Source organism: Micromesistius poutassou (genome assembly GCF_964030765.1).
Source record: "Micromesistius poutassou genome assembly, chromosome: 1".
Classification (NCBI taxonomy): domain Eukaryota; kingdom Metazoa; phylum Chordata; class Actinopteri; order Gadiformes; family Gadidae; genus Micromesistius; species Micromesistius poutassou.
Window position 1 is genome coordinate 7,990,219 of NC_140271.1, and position 17,613 is coordinate 8,007,831.

A 17,613-nucleotide genomic window follows, 5' to 3' on the forward strand; every position below is an offset into this window, starting at 1 on the left:
TGTCAGTATGTGTTTCAGTATTTGTGTTCCTATAACATTGAAAATTGGAAACAGATGACAGAACGACCAAGTACAAGTATTCCAGCTTCTCCTAGTAGGCCTATATTTCAAGGTATTGTAGTATTATCATTGAAGTTACATGACAGAACAGGTACACTGTTCATAAGAGCATGTAATGTGAAGTGTTTTATATTATTTCAAATGGTTGAATTCATAAATGGGGAGGTTATCAACCATATTTTGATATCCCATAACGACAAACATAACCATATTTATTGGTTGGTTTTTAACTGACCATTTGTTTGTATTTATAACACAACTACCCTTTGCATTATGCATTGCATCGATGCCTGCTTTGAAATCACTTACAGCAAGACTATAAATGCTTACAATGTATGATGTTTGACATAAGAGATTATCAAGGGACGTTCTTAAACAATGCATTTGCCAAGATGGCTACTGTGTTGGGGGTGGGGCAGTTTCACCTTAAAAGGGTCTCTTTTTCTCCCACCAAGTGTGATTCTGATTAGCCATTAGAAGCAAATTTGAAATCTACCGCGTGAAATCACACGTGGGAGTGTCTTTCCAAATATAGGATGGATTGATCATTCAACCAGTTGGTACAGTCCACTGGGTAGGCTGACTAACAGCTAATCCACATCACACACCTGATGGTTAAATAGGAGCTGTTTTATAATCCTAGCGCTCAAATCACCAAGTTAATATTTCTTGTCTCTGAATGAATATGAAGTTAACTGGATTAGGGAAATGGTTCTGTAACTTTAATTTTTTAATCTATCGATGGGTTGTGTTAAAGTCTCACACGGACACGGATGTTGTTTTTTCTCTTTTATTCAGTGATAAATAATCCCCTACGATCATAGGCTTTATGTGTAGACATCCGATCAAGGCAAAAGACAAATTAGGGGGCACTCATTCACCGCCATCTCAAAAGTATGTCAGAAACAAATAACAAATAAAACAAAACAAAAATAAACAAAAACAATGAGGTAAGAAGTTATTTTGCTTTTATACAATTGTGGTGCTTCTTTTTGCCATGGTCTATTACGAACGCACAGTGCTTCCAAATACAGAAATCCTGTCTTATGTTTCTATACATTACAAAAGAAAAAAAAAAATACATCATAAGGTCATGGCATAATACTGACTCAACCCAGGGAAGGGAACTGTGAGCTACAGTTAGCAGTAAACGTCCACGCGCCAAGAGGGAGCAAAACAAAAACAACAAAACAAAAGTCTGTTAGTGATGAGAGCCTATGTAAAGACTAGACGCCAGAGCCTGTGACCGCCACCACACACCTAGAGGAAGATCCCGCTGTGTGTGGGATCTAAAAGGTAGGACTGATATGTTTGCATGGGCTTTGTGTGTGTGTTTGCGTTTGTATGTGTACGTGTAAACGATTTTTTGGACCAAGAGTCAGTTAAGGTACGTGCGTGCGTTTATGCGCTCATGTGTAGGAGAGTGAATCTAAAAGAATAGCCGGACAGATGGGTGTGCATGCATGCATTTGTGTACCACACTTTGTGGATTGAAGAGTTTAGGCTGATAAAACGTGTACATGCATTAGTGTTAGTGCACAAGAAAAAACTTGTGTATCTATAATTATAGATGGATATAATGCGTGTCCATGCATGTGTGCAAGAAATACTTAGTGGATCCAAGAAAGAGTGTGTGTGTGTGTGTGTGTGTGTGTGTGTGTGTGTGTGTGTGTGTGTGTGTGTGTGTGTGTGTGTGTGTGTGTGTGTGTGTGTTCACAGGCATCAGGAACAGCATGTCAAGGTCCAGCCCTTCGCATGGAACTGCCCAGCAGCCCCGGCTCTATTATTCTTAAAAAACAAAATACAAACGAAAGAAAGCAAACTCAAACCGAAATGCTCTTGGTTCCCATATTTCCCGCCCTGCGTGCACAGACTTCTCAGGAGAATACCACTTAATTTGAGTGTTCCTATGTTATTCTCATACCCCAGCTCTCCCACTTGTTTTCACAACTCACAACTCTACACACTACCTAGGATCCTAAGAGTTTGCTGTGTCACTTAATACCACCATAACAGACTTATATACAGCTGCAGAGAGAGAGAAAAAAAACGTGTCAAAAGGTCCCCATGTTTGGACCTTGGTTAACTAATGCTACTGCTCTACAACTAATTGGAGTAACATGAGTTTAGTTCACAGTCATCTATGCATTGTTCATCTGCATTTATTGTTGTTGTTTATGTTCACTAACGCATCATTATTGGTTGCTGCCCCATTTTGACACTTAAAATAACATGTGGATTCTTAAATTGAGTGGGATTCAACTTTACCCGGTACGGGTAAAGCGGCAACTTGCCACCAGAGGGCCACACACCAGGGTCTCCCTGACGGCACGGCCCCACCAAACGCGTGGCCTCGAGTGTGGCTCTCACCTCCCATTCACTGCGTTATGGACACGTGCCCGCGTGGGGTGTGGTGGGTTGAAGGGGCTGGGCAGAAGTTGAACTTCAGTTCACTTTATGCAAATGAGCGCATCTTGCAGCGTTTGGAATCGACGTTCACAGAGTACTGGCGGACCAGACGGACTCGAGAGTGTGCGGGCCGTTGCCACGTGCGGTCAAAAAGGGTGACGCTTTTTGGTGGGGCCGAGCCGTGACACGAGAGGAGCGAGGGGCCGGGGGTACCACACCCTGTGTTAATGCCTTGCTTTTTTTGTTTTGTAAGAGGCCCCTGTCTCACCCGCCCTGACCTCCCACATCCAGCGTTTTCCTTCCTGTCTTGTTTGGGATAGAACATAACATGAAAAAAATACCATCTACAGTAAAACTGCTTCAGTGGAAATGCAGGGGAAGTAGAGGGGGGGGGGGGGAGGGGAAGTGAAGGGAAAGTACCAAAAACAAACATACAGTCTACTAAGAACTTCAACACATACAACTGAAAAAATGCTTTGAGGAACCAGAAATAGCAACGGTGGTAACGGCAATGGGGGGGAGGGATGTTGTCTGTGTATGTGAGAGTGTGTGTGTGTGTGTTTGTGTGTTCCAGGCTGAGTAAGCACACAGGAAGTTGAGTCGGGGAGTGGCGGAGCTCATAAAATGGGCAATGACATAATGGCCACGGTTACCATGACAGCAGAATTAATGCGCATAGCGGTCCGCCAGATCCCCCGACCCACCCCTCCCTTTGCCCCCCGCCCCCGCCGCATGTCCTTGCTCCAACTGTTTTTGCCCCCTCGCCTCCAACCCCGTCTCGCAGGAATGCCAGCTGTCTCCGTGATCGCGCTCCAAAAAAAGTGCAACTAAAGAAAACAACGCAAAAAATACAAACATATAACGAGAGGACCAAAGTATGTTTTAAATAAACCGGGGCAGGGAAGGCCTAGGCTGCACCTGCAGCCCTCCAGCGGTCTTGAGTCCAGAGTGTGTTCTCTCTCTCTCTCTCTCTCTCTCTCTCTCTCTCTCTCTCTCTCTCTCTCTCTCTCTCTCTCTCTCTCTCTCTCTCTCTCTCTCTCTCTCTCTCTCTCTCTCTCTCTCTCTCTCTCTCTCTCTCTCTCTCTCTCTCTCTCTCTCTCTCTCTCTCTCTCTCTCTCTCTCTCTCTCTCTCTCTCTCTCTCCCCAAGCTTGGTTCATTTATTCCTTTTTCACGTCCGATAACGGGCGAGCCAGCCTTCGGGGCGACATGGCCGACGTCCCGCGGCGCTTAAGACATTTTTCTCCCCCCGCGGAGCCCGCCACAAAACGGGGGACAGGCCCGACTCGTTTGTTCTCCTCGTTTGTTTGTTGATATTATTATTTTTTTGTCTGTTCTGTAAAAAATAACGGACAAAAACCAAACGCTCCTCCAAACGCCCTCCCCCCCCCACCACCCCAATTGGTAGTTCCAGGAGGGCGGGCGTTCGCACGGCCGTCAGCCCGGGAGACAGACCTTCCCGGCAAACAGTAGTCCCACGATGGTGAAGAAGATGGAGAGCACAAACAGCACGTAGGAGGAGCCCACCACTGTGTTGTTGGGCAGCTTGTACGGCTGGCCCCCCACCTCGTTGATGTAGAAGCCGATGGGGAAGATGAGCGCAGCCATGCAGAACAGGATCACTGTCGGTGGTGGGGTGGTGGGGGTGAGGAGGGGGGAGGAGGGGGTGGAGACAGATGAAAACAAAACAGTTTGGTTAGTGTCTGATTGCGCTGTGTGTCACATACTGGTTAAGTATGTGACAGTTTTTGCCTGAAGAAGACCCAATAGGGTCGAAACGTTGCTGTGAATTTTTCATTAAATTAATTTGGGCGCTTAAGCAGTGCTGCGGACATTACATTTCTTTCACTCTATACTACTTTATTTGTCCTGCACCTGGCCAGAAGGTGGGATGTGCACACAACTACTTTTTTTGTACATACTGGTTAACCCATAAGCTAACAAATCCAAGCTGGTCACGTCATTTATGGTTATTTTTAGAAGCATAACTCTCTAAACACTGAGCCCCTCGACCTCTGCCATTCCCTTTAGCAAGAACGTTTCGTGAGCAGCGTGAGGAGAGTGAGGCGAGGCTGCGTCTGTAATTAATCTTCACGGTGTAGGACGGGTGGAGGAGGAGTGGTACAGGGCGCTGGAAACAGGAGGAGGGACTGCTAGAGAACAGAGGTAAAGCTGTGATTGTGATACATGCTTATCACCAGATACCCCCTTCCTTGGTGATCCAACTATCTACTCCAGGAGGGCTGGCCCAGGTATGCTGAATCCCTACCAAATCCATCCTGGCACCCATGTGAATGCTGTCAGTGAGCTGACAGCGTTCATTAATCATAAGCATTCGGAGAGAGTGTGAGTGTGTTTAGGTGCAGCGGGTAAAAAAGACTGGTCGGTTTCACCTCAGCTGTTTCAGTCAATTGTCTAGGCCGTCCCGTTTTCTCCTCACTTTAGTCTTTTGATCATTGTTCCACTGAAACATCTATTCACCAGCTTGGAGTGCTACTTATGTTAAATACGCACCCTCACGCAGTCACACAGTCTGACCCTTGGTGGCATTGTCCCACTGTAATCAATTGTATACGAAACACATATCGGACACAAGTAACTCTTTTCTTCCACTGTGCTCCCAGCAAAAGCTAACCTTTAAATGTCGCCATGTGCCTGGAAAACCTCCATCATGTTGTCTGCTGCCGTCGAAATGAAACAGACTCCGCAGACAATGGGGAAGAAAAACAACCCAGTAGCTACAGCAACCCTTCTTCCTTGTGATACCAATTTGTACACATATTTCCCTTACGGTGTATTCAATGGTTGCTCTTGAGTTTGTAGCGACATTTAGGGTCTTGCCTGCACAACTCCAGATCTGAAGCTCCATCAACAAAACGGACCCCTTGAGAAAATAAACTAGAGAATATTCCACGAGGCATTTACTGTATGTGGTGACTTCACAGGCTTTGGAAAATGATTGCGGTCAATTGTCAATTGTCTGGTGCTAAAGGCCTCAAGCATTATGTACCTTGACAAGCCAACCAAGTTAACCTAGCATACCTAACCACACACTCCCACCACGTGAATTAAGACAGCAGGTGTACCACCAGAAGTTTTCACCTGGCTATCAAGAGAGGTGGACATGAAAGGGTGCAGGATCTCAATGTGACATCATCTAGTAGACACATTTACCCACAGCGACATAAGAGTGATTTCAAATACATTGTCAACATCCTTAATGAGCAGGTACTGGTAAGGGCATCTTGAATACAGATAGGCTGCAGACATTGGGGATTGGACCCAGCTTGGTGTCTTTGCCCCTACGGTGACCTTCCCTAAAGACCAACACTGGTTCATCAATTAGACAAGCCAAGCTAAATCTCCACATCGTTTATAACCCTCTAGATCTCACAAGAATCAGGATTAATTGTAACTGAGTAACACACAAGCACATTGCTCGCTCCCTAAACAATGGTTTAGTGAGGCTGTACATTATGAAGAACCACCATTAGAACCACCATCAAAAAAATAGATATGTATATCCTCAATCTCGCAAACTATGACTTTGTTAAAACTGGAATGAGCCACACCTCTATTGCTTTCAGTCATGTAAGGTAATTAGAAAAACACAATAAGATAACATTAAGAAAACCTAATCTGCTCATCTTAGGAAGACACATTTTGAGCCCTGAGATTGATTGAAAAACCACTCCAGAAATAGAGAATAATACGCACAGTCAATTCCATTTGGCTATTCCATGCAACTGAAGTCTCTAGACTGCAGGAAACGACATCAAAGGTGTTTATTGGAAAATGCTCCAACGACATTGGCGAGCCGATTGAGCTAAGATTGAGCCAAAAAAGCCAATATGGAAGCAACCTAAAAAGAACCGCCATTGTGTAATTGTTTTGGTTCCAAAGCAGACCAGACAGGGGTACCATCATTCAACTGAGTAACTCGTGAGCTCCACCACAGCCATCAGCATCGTGTGAGGGCTCCGTAAACTTTTACTTTTGCAACCTGAGAAACAATGCCGTGATAGTTAACGGATGGTGCTCGAATTAGATGGCTCAGTCCAAACAAAAGGTCGCCATGGCTTCAATTCTCACGGGCGAACGCTAGTGGCCTTCACTCATAACATGACGACTTCATAACAATCAAAAATCTAAAGAATCAAAGTACAAAGAAACGGATGGTGCCGATCCCTGTGGAGCACATATGTAGCAGCATGTCCAGTAGAGTCCGGTGGGTAAGAAAGAGTTCATGTAAAGGAGTGTGATGTAAATGAATTGAATCCATTACCTCATTAGACCACAAAGCCAACATTATGACTTGATTGGACCCGACGCAGTAGGAGAGCAAACACCCGTTCTGACTCGTTTCTGCTCACAGAGATTGGTCAAAATAACACCATGACCGTTAAACTGTGTGAGCTAAAACAGACCCTATAGGGGGGACTTCTTCACCATGCCGTCCCTACCAATATATACACTATAGAATTTCCTTTGTCACACAGAGGCTTCATCAACCACTTCTGTTCCTGCCGTATTGCTGAACAAACCATGTGTTGAACCTTTACCACTCTTCCGAGTCATACCCAGTCACGATATTACGACACCAGAGGCATAAACCACGCTTCGTCACGTGCTACTTACTGCCAGTGAAGGCGATCCAGCGGGCGTACTTGGTGGCTTCACGCCGCCAGTGTGATGCCACCAGGAGGCCACAGGTGACGGTGAGCGAGATGATGCCCATGATGATGAAGAACAGTGTGGTGACCCATTCTGGCGGGAGCCGCGGCGGGATGCAGGTCCGGTCTCGCCCGTGGATGGTCTGGCACTGTCGCACCAGGCCTACCGTCAGCGCACCTGTGGACATAACAAGCAGCCCGTGAAATGGAATAGCCGTTTACAGGGTACAGAGTACCAGCTGAAAGGTTCTGGGTTAAACATACCTAACCCCAAAACCTGCTCATTAATCATGGATCTAGAATATATCACTCATACTTTGGATCCAAGTATCTTTTAAATAACTATTTTAAATCCCCATAACAGACACATGACGAGGACCAGAAAGTGTATTTTCTAGTGCATTATATGATCATGGGGTAATTGTTACAGAAAGGCACAGGTTATAGTAGGGATTAATGTGAACGGGATGGCCGGTGTACTTTATGGTTTCATGTATCATAATAGGATACCCATCCCATACCTACTTGGTGTATTAATGGATGTATACTAATGACTGCACATGGCGTCTATGAAACCCCAACAGCATAGATAGGACAGAGGTGGTAGGACAACATTCCCTCGCAGTTTGTAAAAACAATGACTGTACTGTTTTTTTAAATAGACATTGAAAACCCACAAATAGCACCCGAGGAGGCCAGGGACCGTACAAAATGTATTTCATGTCACCACAAGCACAGCTGCTAAGGGCCCCTTTTACAACACCAGAACTCTTGTGAAAGTAATATTCTAGATTTGAATAAAGGATGGGATTTCTGTGAATTAACCAAAGAGAAATATGTGCATATTTCAGATACATAACTGAATAAAATCAAAACTTAATGAATGGTCAGCTGGGTTTTCAAAAATGTGACCCTGGTTGGATCCAAATGTACAAAAAGCAATAGTGGGTGTGAGTGTTGACATTCTTGTTAATATATACAGCATGTTTTCTCTCAAGGACGCAACGTTCTCACTGCTGTCCAGAATCAGCCTAGATTGACGCATTCCCATTAAAAGGTGGATTGTAGGTCAGGGCCTTAGGAAATATAAATTTTACCATGGCAGATTATTAGTATAGTAGGAATATGGCATTATTAAATAAATAGGACTAATCATTTTGAATAAATAAAAAACAATGATGCCACTATTAACCTTGAAGAGGTCTCATGTCAACCATTTACTTTTTTATAACTAATTTATTATATTTTTTGTCCCAACAACCACTTTTTCCTGGGTCCTTTAGCCTAGAAGCAACAGTAGGATGGAGGAGAGTCTGTGCGGTGCGCCCTTCTAGAGTGTTGGTGGCCTCAGATGGAGAGATCCAGCTGACACCAAAGTGAGTAAGAGAAGCCAGTCTGAAGGAGAACAGGGAGGTAAAGCAGGACGGACAGTAGATTGCTTCATAATTCGTTCAATGGTGGTGATGGACACACACACACACACACACACACACACACACACACACACACACACACACACACACACACACACACACACACACACACACACACACACACACACACACACACACACACACACACACACACACACACACACACACACACACACACACACACGACAATAAGGGTTTTGAATCAACTTGATGGCCAGAATCCAAGATTATGATGATTCTCAAATCACAATATCAATGTGTATAGATATATAACTTCGGATATAGAGACACTTCCTTATCTATAGATACATTACCTATATATACACATTACCGCAAAGCAAAGTGTATGCAGGAGTCAGAGTATGGGAAAAGCCAGTCAATTAGTGTGCATCTTCTCTAAGGCATTTCTAGCAGAGTAAGCAAAACAATACGCCATGATTCAGTTCCCTGCAGTCCTCGATCAATAACAACCAAGTGGATGACAACGAAGAAGCTCTTGGCAACATGAGGTCTGAATTTCAGAAAGATTGCATGCTGCTTCAAAGTGAAGTGTTTCCATCTAATAGCTAAATTATTTACATACTATGAAAGACCAGAAAAGTTAACTTAATAAAAATGTCTGACAGTTAGACATGACAGTGCTATGCAAGACATGCTTTAGCAACAGCAACTCATTCTAGGTTTGTAGATTGAATGTTGAGCACTAAACCATGTAGTTTAATTCTGTTTAACCCATCTTAATCACAAAAGCTGTTTTGTTAGACGTGTTGCCAATGCCATGAGTGTTATCATCCACGTCAACCACACTTTGATCAATGTTTCCCATTGTGAATTATTGAGTCTGTGCATGTGTAACACTATTAATAAGAAATAAGCAGCAAGAGATGTCTGCTATTGACACCATATTTTAACACTGCTTAACTCTCACTTACCCTTTCAAATGTTTTGTAAATTGTAGTCATGGTCACCATGTTAATAATAGCTATAGTGGTGAAATAAATAAATAAATAAAGCCATTAAATGAACCATCAAGGCAGACTTCAGCCCTTGGCAAAGCACACGTATATTCAAACTGACAATGGCAGTGGTACTCTTGTTCCTGAATTTTATGAAGTATATTTTTCACGTAGCCTACATGGATGGAACACATAATTCCACTGAAAAACAAGGTCTACCAACACTGTTTTCAAATGTGAAGATATGAACTACAGCAACATCAGATCAAAATTAGTTTTCAGTGTTTTCATGGTCGTCACGTGTCATTCAATAATTCAGATAATGGCTGTGATAAAGTAGTTATTATTCACTATAGTGGATCCTGTGGGTGTGCCCTAGATTTCTGTAAAATGTGTCATTTTTGGCTACCTTTGAAGGTATCTGACTATAGTAACATTTTATACAAAAATAAATAGATTGACAGATGATCATGGTAGGAAACTCCCAACAGAATACATTTTAACTCTGAAGACATAACTCCAGTTACATTATCAGAATGTGCTTAGTTTTTTTGTCACCAAGACTTATATTCTTCTTTAAATGGAAAATGGCCAATAAGGTGTCAGGGGGTAGAAGAAGAATGGTACACTTTAAGACTGACTGCTTGAGCAAACACATTCTCTCTAGGATTGAAACGGACCAGACCATTTCCTGAAGCTTCAAGGAAATTTACGAGAAGAATACACATGGGAAGACCAATCTGTCTGTGATAATCACCACTTTAAAACCCAAGAAATTGAGCAAACACAGCTCACCACCTATTTCCAACAAGAATCATTTAAACAAAAGTACAAACAAATCAACACACAATATGGCATTAGTCTAAGGCCTATGTTCTGCTGGGGTACATAATCACAGACAGCCTCCACTGTCCTTGCCCTGGTCACTGCTATGAAGTGTGTCACAGGGGAAACAGTGGGGTACCATTGTACTGTCGTTCCCCCTATGCTGCATACTGTGCACTGAAGAGCCATATGGTATGTTTAATTAATACACCAATGTCATGTCAGCACTACAACGATCTGGTTAGCAAAATTAAACAAACACATTTTACACAAACTTTACAAACGTAACTTTTTCGGCCTGGCGTACACAATGTAATTCCTGTAGTGTTGGTTTAACTGAAAAGCAAGGAGCCAGAGTAGGGACAAATTTTTCTTTCTTAACAGGCCTATCTTTTATAATGCAGCATCTGTTCGTGTGGAGATGGCTTCACTCAACATGTAATTTCCTTCTTACTTCTCCCAATGGCATTTATGTATACTATAGCATGTGTTACTTACCAATGCATCACATCACAAGCTGAAAGGCAATCCCAATTATCACAGAAGCGTAATAAAGTAGTTGGCAAAGAAGGCAGATATTGCCATTTACATTTTTGTTCTTGAGACAGAAAGCGTTATGTGATATGGTTGAGCTTGTACTTGATGAATAAAGCAGCAATAGCTGTATCCGATTATATTTTTGTATTTATAGGTTGATGCAAAATGTTCTTTGATTAATATTACTAAATGAGGAAATAAATTAATCAGTAAAATCAATCTAAACTAACAAAAAAGGCCATGCTTTCTCTGACTGGATTTATTTTACTGGTTTCCCACACCCATATACAGTAAGTCCTTGTTTGTTTATTTTCTCGTCTCAATTAAGGGGTCAGTAGTACATTTATACTATGAGCATTCATGGTTTTCATTTTGTATAAATTGGCAACTACCTACTACATATCTAAATAGAAACAAATATATATATTGTAAAATAATCGTAAACAGTGACCTCAGTCCACTTTAACTTCATTCGTCATTCATTATTTGATGCCTCAAGACAACTTTTTAACAATTGAGCAGCCATTGGCAAGCTCTCAAGAAAAAGACAAGTGAGTCCCTCAGCCAGTGATCAAATCCAACACGCCGTTAAGAGAGGGGATCTTTTTCCTGCAGTCTATTCATGTGTATGAGCAAATCAACAAAGTTCACATCGCTGTTGTCCCAAAAGGACATTAAAAGCCAAAGAACAGTGATGTGGGCTTCGGTCAGGGGAATACATCCAATTTGTATTGCTTCCTAAACGAATAATCTTTTAAACAACCACAATAGTTTCTGCTGACAAAGCAAAACAGGGCTGCGGTGTGACATGTTGAAAAGTATTGAGGGAATAATGAAACTCTACCCCACCGAAAACAACACGACACAGAGAACTGTCAAAACAAACTAGGGCCAAGTGTAATTCACAAACTAAAGACGTGTTAAACATAAAAGGTATTTGCACTGTGGAAAGTAAGGCAAAGCATGTTCATTTACTACTTTTGAACCTGTGTTGGCCAGGGAAGACCATGGGACCATGAGTGTGAAGAAGAATTTAAACAATGGTCAGTAACGGCAATGGCATCATGCCTGATGTTCCACTAGCAGCACAGGTAACTTGAAATCACATTTTGAGCAAAACATTGACCGAGGCGTTTTGTGGATTTAAACTTTTGTTTCACCCAGGGGAAAACAGAGTAACACTACCTCACTATTTTCAATAGGTTTGGTACATAATGTATTGTTGTGTATGGGGTTGTCTTATGATGGTTTCATGAAGTGGAAAAGCGCCATCATATGTTATTAGTCGCTGTACCAATCTTGCCTTCAGCTATGTGGTGCTGAAATCGATTGATGCTACCATATAGCCAAATAGGACCAAACGTAGAGGTCTAGTGGTTCGTAATTGCAATATGTATAATGTTACGATTGGTTATGTAGGCTATATACGGAAGAGAATCTCTATTCATTTTCGCCAAAAATAAATGACTAAAAGATTCAGCAGGCCCGGACTAATCACAACCAGCACTTTGATAACTAGGCTAGTAGTTGTCCTTATAGTTTGATCTAGTGACTAATGGTATATAACGATTAACCGGGTGAACCTACAAATGGAACCCTGTCGTACAAAAATGTTATCCTGCAGATGAGTACAAAGAGAGCCAAGGCTATAAATACACTGGATGTTTTGCGGATCGACACAAAAATAGCCGATCGCCAATCACCGGTTGGCTTCGGAACATGAACCGACGACAACATCTCTGGTGGCGAATACCTTCTCATGTTATCCCCTTAAATTGACACACAAACACAAGGTCATGCCTAGATTACAATACATAATTGGTTCTCATTTAAAAGTAAACGACTTAAGTAGCGACTGTGCATTCAAAAAACAGCAAAACATGTTAAACTTCTGGCTGATCACGATTAACGGTTCCTGGTACACAACATGAGTCCTACTCTATCATTATGCAGGCAAAACAGTAGATGCTGCCGCAGACGAAACCTTGAGGATGTGGCTTTGTTCATTAGATTACCACACACAAAGATTCTGAAAAAAAAACAGTTATTGAAACAGCGGCAAGTAATGTTACACATTATACAAATGCAATACCTAGTCAGAAAGAGCAGTTAGCAGCATAATTACCTGCCGATTCACCAGTGTTGATCCAATCCGGATTTGCAATACTGGCTATTGCAAAGATATCTGCAGCCAAAAAGAGGCACCCTGATATTATAGTCAGTTTATCCATATTTCCCCTTCAATTCTTGGTTCTACGTTATGTATATTATGAGGGGGAAACGCGTGGCGGTATCAGTGTATCATAGACGTAGAAAGGTTGAACGAGCGACTTTTAGATACCAGCTGATTGTTCTCATTTAACTCGCCCCTTCGGACTGCTGTTGTTGGTGGTCTCCCTTGCACTATTTTGTCCACACATTGCAGCAAACCCCATTTCCCCACTATATAGCAACGTTTGATCTGTCTAAAAGAGTCTGAAAGACAACATGCAAAGCATCACATAACAAATCATTTCTCTGGGGATCTTCCTCCGATAAAGCAATAGCTCTCGCAACGCCAGGGCCCAAGACTCCAGCCGCTTGTGTTCCCGTGTGGATCCGCGCGATAGCAGCAGCATCGGGTAACTGCGGCTAGCACGGCTAGCTATCTAGTCCCCGAATTCGGACTCCGTAAGCCGAACTGCGGCCCAGAGGCACTTTGACGCCCAAAAATCCATTCGGCAAAGCAATATACGCACACTGTCCCATAGCGAAAGGGGGGAAGAAAAGTAACGGTTTCGCCTCACGGTATCCACGTTTTTCCCGCAAGACAAACGTTATCCGTACGGAAAACGAGAACACATCCTCCCCTCCTTCTTATGCATGCCACCTTCTCCTCTGGGGCAGCATCTGTACAAGGTCCGCAAGTCCAGAAGCTTTAAGTGCAAACGGTGCGAACAGTGTTCGCAAAGTGTTCCCCTCAATGTCCGTTGTACGTCAAACCATTGATAATTAAAAATCGGACATGATCAAGACCACCAGTAGCATCAAGCGTTCACCCCCACGCAGAGTGCCTTCCACAGACACAACAGCGCTTGTGTTTTCACGTTCGGGTGGATTTCGGTCTCGTATCGCGATATTAAACGAGCTGCGTGGGTCGCTCGGACATTAACGCAAATATGCATGACTGTGCACTAAAAAATTTGGAAGAAATTGGGGCGACATAAGCAAGTCATATGTATTGCACATTTAAATCACAGTTTATATCACAGTTTATATATATATATATATATATATATATATATATATATATATATATATATATATATATAATATATATTTTATATATATATATATATATATATATATATAGGCCTGTGTGTGTGTGTGTGTGTGTGTGTGTGTGTGTGTGTGTGTGTGTGTGTGTGTGTGTTCAAAATCACACTAGTTATTAGATCCTACCAAATACAAAGGACAAGTTGAAGTTACATTCCAGACTTGTTTATTGCACAGAACATTCGAGATACTTTGTAAAGCACAACACAATATCAATTTAAATTTATATCAATATCAATTTAATTATAGTAAAGCGAAAATGAAAAAACTTCAAGTGGCATATAATGATGCTCTGAGAATTTTGCTTAAAACTCCCAGGGGGGGTAGTGCCAGTGAAATCGTGACAAGTTCGTGACAAACAATGTGCCCACTTTTAATGCTGTTCTGAGAAATGTACTGTATGTATATTATGTATAGATTCATGTGCAGATTGACTGTGTCTTTGAACACGATTATTGTGTCTCTAACTGATGTTTCTCAGAGTGACACTAGGTACTCATCTTGCTTCTGGAAATGTTGGACCCGAAGCTTGTATGTTTTAAATGTGTTTGTATTATAATTGTTGATGCCTCATCTTGCTTTTGGAAACATTGGACCCGAAGCTTGTATGTGTTTTAAATGTGTTTGTATTATAATTGTTGATGCCTCATTTGCATCCTTCTTAAATGTTTTGTATTGTTTTATATATATATATTTTCTTTTTTTCTTTTTTGGACCTTCCTGTGTCTTGAATAAAGTTGATTGAATATCCCCTGATTGTATTGGAACTATTATGTAAGACTTTCAAAAGGGGAGACCATGTAACCTATTTGAGCTGGCCTTGAGATACAGTTGAAACCCAGACACAGTATACTTTTTAACTATACTTCCTTGGTTTTCATTCTTCTCTTCATCTATGAAGACGTGTTAATGATTAAGATTCCTATTCGCTGCCATAGGCCTATACTTATTTCTCGCAGCCTGAGGACACTATGGTGAAGGAAAGTTACAGTTCAATGTCAATATAAATGTTAATGTCTAGCCATCATTTTCATTGCAATGAAAGGATGAATGTTTTTGTCCTGCTCGTCGTCCAGTGATCTAGGACACCTTTAGTGAGATTTCCCTCGTCGTCCAAAAACACATTAACCTGACTGACAGACCCTTCTGTTACCTTTGAGCTCTTAAAATCCTTGTCACGATTTATTGGCTAATCAAACTTTTCCCTTAAACCCGGTTTGTTAAGGCAGAGCAAGTAAGCTGCCAAAAAGACAAGCAGTTTCTACAATACTATCAGTCTTTTAAGACACACGTGTCACTGCTGATTTGCTGATTATTTCAAAGCGTCAAAGCGTGATTTGCTGATTATTTCTGAGGATACTTACTTATTTAGTTTTAATGCATAGAACATTTTCATTTAAGATGCCATGGTAAGCCTTTATTTACCCATCTCAATACTACCACGATAATAGTGAGCATGAGAAAAGCATTGCTTTATTTCACTGGTGAAAATATGAAACAATAATACCTTAAGCCAGTGATTTTCAAACTGTGGTGATCTGCCAGTGATTTTCAAACTGTGGTCCGCGGAACACTGGTGGTCCACGGACCACAGTTACTGGACGGTACTGCAGGTGGTCCGTGGAAAAGCAAACTAAAAAATAAAAATAAAAAGCAAAAAAACAAAAACAAAAAACGTTGTGATCACATCATAGCCTTTATATATAGGCAGTGTATATCTGAAACGATTTTAAATTATAAATGGAAGAAATATGGCCTATTATTATTTTAATTCCCAGTAAGTTTCTTGATCTCCCGTTTCTGAAATGTTTTGCATATGTTACTTGGACAAACTCCCAGCCTGTTTGTTGAGGACTTTGAGAAGATTTGATATTTGACTTTATCCAGTTCAGTTCAGTTCAGTTCGTTTGTGATTACTGTACATATTTAATACTCCATTATCATTGCTATGGATATAAGCCTGGTGTTCAAATGAACCTGATTACGCCCTTGGGCGCTTTAAATAAATACATTAAATATGTGGCTGCCGTTGTGTGCAGTAAACGTTCTTTTAACAAGCCTGTTGTACTGATGCTATGTTACTTTTAGTGCTAATATATGCCTATTAAGAGGTGGGGGTAATTCAGGTAGGACTGTGTGTAGACATATTTTATTATGTGTATTATAAGGTGGTCTGCGAAAATTCTTGATTATAAAAAGTGGTCCACACACACTCAAAGTTTGAAAACCCCTGCCTTAAGCCATAACATGGAGGTATAGCTGGTGGAGGACAGAGACCTATAGGTCAATAAGATCATTATATGGGACCTGGTAGGCTTTGGTGGGGGCCTGTGCTCCAACCATCTTCAGGCCCTAAATGTTCTCCAGGGCAGGTACACTGTGTCCACCGGCCCTTGTACACAATCACATGATCAGCAAGAAATAGTATTGAGGGCAAGCTGTTTTTTCATAAATAAACCCCCCACAAAAACAAGTATGGTGAAAGGGAGTCACACACACACACACACACACACACAAAATGTGTGAAATGGCTTTTAGACCTGGGCCCCGTTTCCCGATAACGATGGATCCATGCTCGTACGATCATTCTTACGAAGGATCTTTCGATGCTTTTTAATGAGCGTTTCCCGAAACTCCTCTTAACATGAATGCGCGTGCACTGCTCTTACGACGTCGTAGGCTTGTAGCTGTCCACTGACACGGTGCTGAAATGGGCTCGGTAGGAGGGGGAGATGCAGGAATGTTGTTGGATTAAACTATATTTTGTGGCAGCAAAAAATATCTCCCCATCAAGACCAACACCAGAGTAGCCTACGAAAATAATAGACAAATATGAATGCTAGAAATATTAAAACACAATTGATTAGGTCTAGGCGGACATATGCTATATCAGTCCTAATCCTAAACGCACCGTGCATACATTTTTTCACTGCCTTTTCTCCCCTGAAATAATTCCATATTACAAAAATAATAGTGACAACTATAGCATTTATCTAAATGCTATAGTTGTGAAACATGCTTTGCGCCGCAAAGAGGGCAGACTTTCTCTGATTCCGCAGAAGGTTTCATTCATTCATTCAGTGATTGGCGCGCCGCGCATTCTCTAGTCTAGGAACTTTGGTGTCAACATTAAACATGCAATGTTCCATTCATTCATTATCAATCAAATGCAGAGGCATTGACACGGCTATTGCTGTTGCTGGTGTAGATCGATTCCTGCCCATATTGTTGGGCAGGGGTATGATGGTGCGGGCAATGTAAGCGGGAAAGGCATGCATTGCAGCACAGTTTCCCACAGCAGTCTATGTTCACTGCAGAAACCACGCTCTCAACTTGGCGATTGTGCACTCCACTAAGGTCAGGGATGTTCTTAACTAGACACGGTCCAATAAATAGTGAACGTCATC

At 41.8% G+C, this 17,613-nt stretch overlaps 1 protein-coding gene across 1 annotated transcript; it reads right to left on the bottom strand.

Moving 5' to 3' along the window:
• Positions 1-845: 845 nt before the first annotated feature.
• On the bottom strand, positions 846-13,945 carry LOC311373726 (modulator of smoothened protein). Its single transcript, XM_084488135.1, has 3 exons — positions 13,017-13,945; positions 7,106-7,318; positions 846-4,089 (listed from the first exon to the last, which is right to left on the bottom strand). The coding sequence occupies exons 1-3, from the start codon at positions 13,120-13,122 to the stop codon at positions 3,905-3,907; spliced, it is 504 nt and encodes a 167-aa protein (XP_084344261.1). The 5' UTR covers positions 13,123-13,945; the 3' UTR covers positions 846-3,904.
• Positions 13,946-17,613: the final 3,668 nt, after the last annotated feature.